Source organism: Echinops telfairi, unplaced genomic scaffold (assembly GCF_000313985.2).
Source record: "Echinops telfairi isolate 266 unplaced genomic scaffold, ASM31398v2 ScPeMD7_11;HRSCAF=52, whole genome shotgun sequence".
Classification (NCBI taxonomy): domain Eukaryota; kingdom Metazoa; phylum Chordata; class Mammalia; order Afrosoricida; family Tenrecidae; genus Echinops; species Echinops telfairi.
Window position 1 is genome coordinate 18,161,038 of NW_022103908.1, and position 8,623 is coordinate 18,169,660.

General features: G+C 36.6%; 1 protein-coding gene across 7 annotated transcripts in view; it reads left to right on the forward strand.

Annotated features, from left to right (window-relative positions):
* PCDH9 (protocadherin 9) overlaps positions 1-4,362 on the forward strand; it is a 1,095,802-nt gene extending 1,091,440 nt beyond the window's left edge. For all 7 annotated transcript variants that reach the window (XM_045287202.1, XM_045287204.1, XM_004707905.3 and 4 more), the window contains one exon: positions 2,172-4,362. In XM_045287202.1, the coding sequence (XP_045143137.1) occupies positions 2,172-2,545 (374 nt within the window). In that variant the 3' untranslated portion in view covers positions 2,546-4,362. The remainder of the gene's footprint in view (positions 1-2,171) is intronic.
* Positions 4,363-8,623: the final 4,261 nt, after the last annotated feature.

The following is an 8,623-nucleotide window of genomic DNA, read 5'->3' on the forward strand; positions in this document are numbered from 1 at the left end:
AAGAAATGTGTAGTTGAGGAAGCTTTTGATACAATATTTATGAAATAAACAGCTTGTATTATAATTTCTTAAGACCTGCAGTCTGCAACTCTTTAGTAATTGCTCAGAAAGATTTTATCCCCACAAACATTTAGATAACAATCAATGTAATTCTTTGATCACCACTGGGGACTGTATAAGAATCAGGTGACAGGTAAGTCATTTTGTGTTCCACATGTGAGAGAAAACAAAAATAAGAATTTACACTCATTAATGTATTATTGTTTTCAAACAAACAAACAGATAAACACTGCCATGGTTTGTAACCGTATGTACTCATACAACAGAACAAAACAGAAAAGCCCTTGTGACACGGCTGGTAGGCTTTGGCCTGCTAACCACAGGTCAGCAGTACAAATCCCCCAGCCGTTCATTCCACAGTAGAAAGATGAAGCTTTCTACTCCTGAATAGATTGATAGTCTCAGCAACACACAGAAGGAGTTCCAACCTGTTTCAGAGGGTCCATGTTAGTCAAAGGCTCAAAGAGAAGCTTCAATGAATTATCTTAAGATGTTAAGTAGTCATCAGAAGTATGTGAAAGAAAGTTTTAAGTAATGAGTAATGTATAATCAAGGTAAACCTGATTATTTTAAGGAAATAGGAAGACAGGGAGTGGATGTTTAAATATATTTTAAAAATAATATTGTGTATTATCTCTTTTAAATTAAGAAAAAAATGACAAATTTGAGTTTTTATAACACGACATTTTAACCACGGTATTTTCACATTATATTTTTCCCTTCTGATGTTGTTTGTAACTTCTTGTATTGAGCATTTGCTATCACTGTTGCCTATAATAGAAGATACTTTTTCAGATGCAAGAAATAATTAGTTTATGGAATTTAGCACCTTAGGGCATTATTAAGACAACTAGATGTTAATGTAAAAAGTTTAACATTATTAGCAAAATCTAGTACTGCTATTTAGGTGTTAGCAAAAGACCTATATTTGAATTATTTATTTATTTTCATTGTTAGCTGTGCCAACTTACAAATCTGTTTTCTTCTACATTTTTATTCTGATGACGCTTTGCTTTTGAAAATACTTTATGCCCCCAGCATTCTTGCCTATCCACTTAACCTCTTTCATTAAATCAATTCCTAATTTCCAAGCTATCACTTATCACTTGACTGTTTAATCAAGGGGGAAAAAACAAAACAAAAATTATTTTCCTTAACTATTGGATGTTTTCTTTGGTAAAGGACTGATTTTCTCTTTATTCATCAGAAAAAAATAAATGTTAAAATATATGTTCTAGATTTTTTGCTGGCATAAAACTATTGGAGATATACATGTCTTTTTCCCCCTCATGAGTGTTAGACTCTATGTGATCCAATTTGGGACTTAGCTTAAGTTTTCTACACGGAGAAGTGTAGAAAATAGGTCACGCTTGTAAGATGCCTAAGATTATCTGTGGATGCAAATGACTTCTTTATTGATGTGAGTCTTTATTCCTTGCAGTGAACCAACTGTTACTGCAGTAATGCATCTACTATAGCCAAACTTGTGTTTAATATGATAGTTTTATTTTTTTAAATGCTACAAATTATCTCCCCATGATTTCATATAAGGAAAAATAACAAGTGCTTGAATGAGAAAGGAAGGGTGGGGGGAGCAGTATTTTATATCATGATTAGAATATTTTTCCATGATTGGGTATCCAATTATCTGCTCACAGTTTCCATGTGAAACTTCATCAGGACATTTAATGTGCACAAAGTAGTATTTCACATTCTAGGATGTGTAGCATTTTCATTCACTTGTGATCCAGCTTTCTTGATTTCTCCTGCAACCAGCTTTGGCTAAGAATTCTTATGAAAAATCATAAAAATGTATATGTCATGCAGAGTATTATTTAGACATGATATAGTCCAGGTACACATATGTGCCATTAGGTTTTCTACCTGTCTATCTTTCTACCTCTCTATTTATCTATTTTTGTTACAGGTAAACTCTTACCTTCTCAACCAGGAATTTGAATCCTTTGGCTTGCATCTTAAAAGGACAGGGAATAGTACCTTTGAATTATTTAATTTAGTATACTGTGTTTTAAGGAGATGCATTCAAATGGAAGGTCTAATCATTTTCTCTCCCTCCCCCACCCCCCTTCCTTATCTCTTTTCATGTACAGATGGGCCTCTAGGCCCCCGAGGATTGGCTGAGGCAACGGAGATGTGCACTCAAGAGTGCTTGGTTTTGGGTCACTCTGATAATTGCTGGATGCCTCCTGGATTGGGTCCCTATCAACACCCTAAATCTCCTCTCTCAACCTTTGCACCCCAGAAAGAATGGGTCAAGAAGGACAAGCTTGTGAATGGGCACACTCTGACTAGGGCCTGGAAAGAAGACAGCAACAGGAACCAGTTTAATGACCGTAAGCAGTATGGCTCCAATGAGGGCCATTTCAACAATGGCGGCCACGTGGCAGACATTCCCCTGGCAAACCTGAAGTCCTATAAGCAAGCCGGAGGTGCAGTGGAGAGTCCTAAAGAGCACCAACTCTAAGAAAAGGCGATAAAGGCCTACTGACTTTCCTCTAAATAGACATGCTAATACCTGTGTGTCAAAGCTTTATGTATCCAATAGATCTCTACTACTATGCCCCTTATAGCAGGGATATGCATAACTTTGTTTTAGCACCATGGAGGATATACTGATTTGCAACATAAGGGAGAAAATAGTTCTAATAGCCCAAGTGGTCTTGTTTACTAGAATTGATTAAACTCTCGAGATATCTCTCCATTGTGCAAATTTCCTTTTAGTTATCTTAAAATTGCATTTTGTTTTTGACCCTGGACTGCTGCTATGAACAATAGAATATGCATTTGGAGAGTAAGAAAGTTCCGTGGATTAGAGTGACTGACAAACATATCCAGTTAGAAAAGTGTGCTCTTTTTTGTCATTGATTTGTGCTCAGATCACTATACTTGACATTATACTTCAAACAAAACTTAAACAGATAAGCATTAAACCTATTGTGCTGTTAACAACGTCAGTGGACACTTGTAAGTCAATCAGTGTTAAAGTATTTGTAAATAGAAGCAAGTTATTATTAACAACTTTTGTGTATTTATAACGTTCACCTAAGATGTTGTAACATAATTCTGTGTTTTATGGTTCCTTCTCTCCTTTTTAATTTTTAAATTTTTTCTTTCTGTCTTTACTCTTACTGTTTCTTTTAGTGATGGTGTTTCTGCATTAGTAGTCTGTCCGACACACATTGTTCAGGATCTTAAACTCTTGTGTTTACAAAAGGTTCTGGAATCTGGCTTCTTGTATGCTAGCTTATAATACTGGAATCCTGTTAAAAAAATAAATACCATAAAGAAACAAACATTTCAACAAAAAAAGAAAATGAACTTCTGCAAAAGCTTGAGACTCAGAACCTTGTCTTGACATCCGTTGTTTCAAAAGTAGAAAAAAGCAAAATCACTTGATATCATTAAGTGAGGACGTAATGGGAACATGTAATCTTTCAGAAAGTGATATAATATCCTGTATTTGTCACTCATGCAAAACTAATATATCAAAATTAGCATATATTGAAGAAACAATCACTATTCAAAAATAGTTTAAATTTGGGCAACTGTGTGTCTACAACTTTGCTGAAATGGCAGCGTCTGTGTTGATGCTCATATACAATAATGTTGTCGTAACACAAGTGTTATTAGACCATAGCCACAAGATATTTAATGTGTTGTGCCTTCATGCTGTAACAGAACATTCTCCAGGTAGGCTAGTTGGGGGAAATAAAGGGATAAATCTCTAATTATTGCTGTTTAGCTGTTTGTTATCATAGTTGGTCAATGCCTGGCAGGTACCAGCATCTCGTCACTTAGGTCCAAACAGAGTGACGACTAATGTTAATAAGATCTCAGTTGCACGTGCAAACAAATCCAAATTTGAACATTCTTAGGAGGTTTTTGTTAAGGCATGACAGATGATTTAAACAAATAAATAGCATGCAACAAAATGTCTTTATTGAAAGAAGTGAAAGTTATCTTTATGCCATGGTTCAACATCAGTTTAAACGTAAAAAAACTTAATAAAAATAATAAAAAAAAGTTTGCTAATCTGATAGTTAATTTGTTCTTCCCAAAAATAAAATTCCTTTGTAAATAGCAGTTCACTTTTTCCACAGTATATTGGACAATAATGGGTAGGGGTGCATTGCTTATTGCAGTACATTTTTGTCGGTTTGTGAGGGGTGTTTGATGACTTTGACAGAATAAATATCTAAACAATTATCCTTGTTACTGCTTTGCCAGTTCTACGTTATTTACAGTTATTCAGCTCTTGCAATAAATGTTCTGAATTCCTGATTGTAGTGTGTTAATTCTTGTTCAACATACAAAGTGAGTATTTCTACTCTATAGGTTGGATGATTGTTCATTGATAACACTGAATTTTTAATTAGCAATCGACAAAGATTTGTTCAGGTTAAATGTATGACTACATTCTGAAAATGTACTTCCAAGCTCACATTACTTTCTCTACTGGTCTATGCAACTTTAGTCTAGATAAACAAATAGACAAACTAGGTTTACTTCCTAATTCAAGAGTTGTCCATGTTTCACCAAAGTGAAATTCTAAGTAAGAACATAAGAAAATTATATCAGTTAGCTAGGAAGGCCAACTTGTCGTTTGTTTATTTTTTAAATGATATTTCATAAAACAGATTCTAATTTGGTGTTTCCAATGCCACAAAGACCTTTTGAGATAAAGATAGTAAAGAAAAAGGTCAAAACTTTATCTATATTTCTTTCAGCTTAGGATGACAGACACAAACTGTTGTCAAGGAAAAGACATGGCCGACCATTTGCTTCGCTTGTGTGCTCCTCTTAGGGCAACTGAACCAGTGTTTACGCGTGAATTTTAGGTGCAGAAAATCAAGCCTGATTCTTCTTCAAGGGGTGTTTGAATGTTTGGGAAATAGACTCTGGAGTCAGATGTGATGTTGACTTAAACAGTGGCTGCATGAGACACCAATAAGCTTCGTTCGTGAATAAGCCCAATTGCAATCAAATTAGTTGCCATCAAGTTCATTCCAACCAACGTTGACACCACATGTATCAGGGTACAATTGTGCTTCATGGAATCTCCAATGGCTGCCATGCCATTGTGGAAGTAAATCACTCTTTTTCAGAGCACATCTGGGTGAACTCTAACCTCCAACCTTCCGATTGATATCAAAGCACAGTAACCATTTGCTCTATACAGGAACCGCTTGCATAAGCCAGAACTTGCCCTTTTAGTTTCAAGTTCACTCTTTTTCCCCAGAGAAGAAGTAGTTAACTGCCCAAGGACACAAATAATTAATAAATCCTGGGACTGAGTGACTAAATAAGTAATCCATATTCATCTTGTAGCTGTGTTGCATCTAATTGACTCCAACTCATAGCAACCGTATTTGTCAGAGTAGAAATTCCCTGTAGAGTTTCCTAGACTCCTAATCAGTGTATTCCAAGGTAGGCAATACTGTTGTCTAGGGGTTGCTGGAATAATCCAGAGCACTGCACCAGCAGATACCTATACCTTATCCTGCATTATGGGTTATCATACAAAATATATTAATTTCCAGGGGCATGCTGAGTAATTTATTTTTTCTTTTCTTTTTTTTATCATAGTACAAATCAATAATTTTATTTATTCTTTGTTAAAATGTTATTTTTTTTTAACTTTTTAAAAATCATTTTACTAGGGGCTCATACAACTCTTATCACAATCCATACACACATCAATTGTGTAAAGCGCATTTGTACATTCATTGCCCTCATCATTCTCAAAACATTTTCTCTCCACTTAAATCCCCAGAATTAGGTCCTCATTTTTCCCCTCCCTCCCCTCTCCCCTCTCCCTCATAAGCCCTTGATAGTTTATAAATTGCTATTTTGTCATATCTTGCCCTGTCCGACGTCTCCCTTCACCCACTTTTTTGTTGATCGTCCCCTAGGGAGGAGGTTACATATAGTTCCTTGTAACTGGTTCCCTCTTTCCTACCCACTCTCTCTCCACCCTCCCTGTTTTGCCACTCACACCACTGGTCCTGTAGGGCTCATCTGCCTTGGATTCCCAGTATTTTCAGTTCCTATCTGTACCAGTGTACATCCTCTGGTCTAGCCAGACTTGCAAGGTCAAATTTGAGTCATGGTAGTGGGAGCGGGGAGGAAACATTTAGGAACTAGATGAAAGTTGTATTTTTCATCATTGTTACATCACACCCTGACTGGCTCATCTCCTCCCTGAGACCCCTCTGCAAGGGGATCTCCAGTGGCCTACTGATGGACTTTGGGTCTCCACTCCGCACTCCCCCCATCATTCACTATGGTAAGATTTTTTGTTCTGATGATGCCTTATACCTGATCCCTTCGACACCTCGTGGTTACATAGGCTGGTGTGCTTCTTCCATGTGGGCTTTGTTGCTTCTGAGCTTGATGGTCGCTTGATTACCTTCAAGCCTTTAAGACCCCAGACGCTATACTTTTGATAGCCGGGCACCATCAGCTTTCTTTGCCACATTTGCTTATGCACCCATTTGTCTTTAGTGATCCGTTCGACACCTCGTGATCACACAGGCTTATATGTTGTTCCATGTGGGCTTTGTTGCTTCTGAGCTAGATGGCCACTTGTTTACCTTCAAGCTTTTAAGACCCCAGATGCTCTATCTTTTGATAGCCGGGCACCATCAGCCTTCTTCACCACATTTGCTTATTCACCCGCTTTGTCTTCAGCGGTTGTGTCGGGCAGTAGTAGGCCAAAAAAGTTTGGGAACCTATGCTCTACAGCATTATGAGAGCAGCTCACCAGGTCTTGTTGGGCAGAGGCAGCAGACTTCTTACCCTTGTCCCCAGGACTCCATGTTTCATTGTGGAGCCATTGTATATTAAGAATCATCATTCCCCTCAAAACAAATGCCAAGTGAATTACTCAGAAAAGCGAATCTACATGAAACCTATAAAAACAATGACTTTTAGAATATGGTTGTCTAATATCAATACTAACTACTAACAGATTTTCCACAGCAGGTATAGAAACAAACTTTATAAAACCAAATCAGATCTATTTGAGTGAGCAAGGTACACATGCCCTTATATAAAACATGCATTGTGTTTATTAATTAATTAACAATTGAGGAGTCTTTCTGTTTCACTGATGGGGTTAAGCTAATCTCCTACAGCAGAGTGGCGTTTTCCTTTCTCCCACCCCCATTAGGAAGCTAGAAATGCAGCTGAGGCCCAGAAGCAGTTTCTGTATTTATTAAACTGTCTTGGATCAAAGCCAGGAATAGTTAATTATTATTAGTGAGGAGTTTTGGCAGCGTGGGATAAAAGGGATGCCCTGTCGGTCTCAATTCTAATGTGGATGCCAGAGTGTTGCTTTTCAAGAGGGCAAACCAAACTATGAAAAGGAGGAGTGGTGTTGGGAGGCTCAGAATGCTTCATTGTTCTCCTTTGTTTTAGATGGAGCTGATCTGCCCTCCCTAACGGAGGCGACTTTATTGGTTCATGTGAGGGAGCATGCTGTAAAAATCTCTCCGAGTCTTTAAAGTCACAGGGATCACATAATGAATTCTCTGTATACTCTTCTTTCCAACTACAAATGCAAACCTAGATTTTCATAGAAGTCAACTGGGCTTTCCATTTTATATATATATGAATGACTATGTATGTGTATATATATATATACACACATACACATATATATACATATGTATATACATATATATACATATATATACATATATATTTCTTAGTACTAAAATATCTTTTCAAGCTGCAGACTACTAAAACTTGATGAGTTTAATGATGGTCTATGTATGTTCAGTTCACTCCAACTATACATTAAGGGGTAATTCAAAAATATATCTCTTGAATTAAGATCTGTATTTTATATAAACTCCCAGATCACTGCCAGCCCGTTGGTTCTGACTCAGAGCAACCCTACAAGACAGAGTAGAATGGCTCCTGTGAGTTTCTGATGCTGTAGAGAGTTTCACTTTTCTCCCATGTAGTAGCTAGTGGATTTGAACTGGTGACCTTGTGGTTAGCACCCCAATATGTAACCCACTACACCAAATATTTTATCTACTGTATCTAGTACATATTACCTATGTACAGTAGATATACAATACAGCACTAATGTATACACATATACATAATCAAACTTCATTGATTTTTTATACATCTCGTTGTTTTTGCTATTGTTATGTGTTGTCAAGTGAGTTCGGAGTCTTAGCAACCTTATGTACAACACAGCAAACACTACACTGTCCTCATAATACTTGACATGTTTAAACCCATTCATGTAATTCTTAAATATGAACCACATTCAAATGAGTACTGTCAGTTTTTTATCATCATAAAAGACCACATTGTCTGCAAAATGTACAGTAAATAGCTCCTTTTAAAATTAGTCTTTCATTAATTTTTTTGATGACCTCTTTTTATTATATTATGTTACATAACTGTGTTAGGCTGGTTTTCTAGAGAAACAAAACCAGAACACTCAGACATGTTTTATAAGAAAGAACATTTTTTTCAAGAATGAATTTTCTATCAAGAGAGCAGCCCAGCTTCCTCCAGT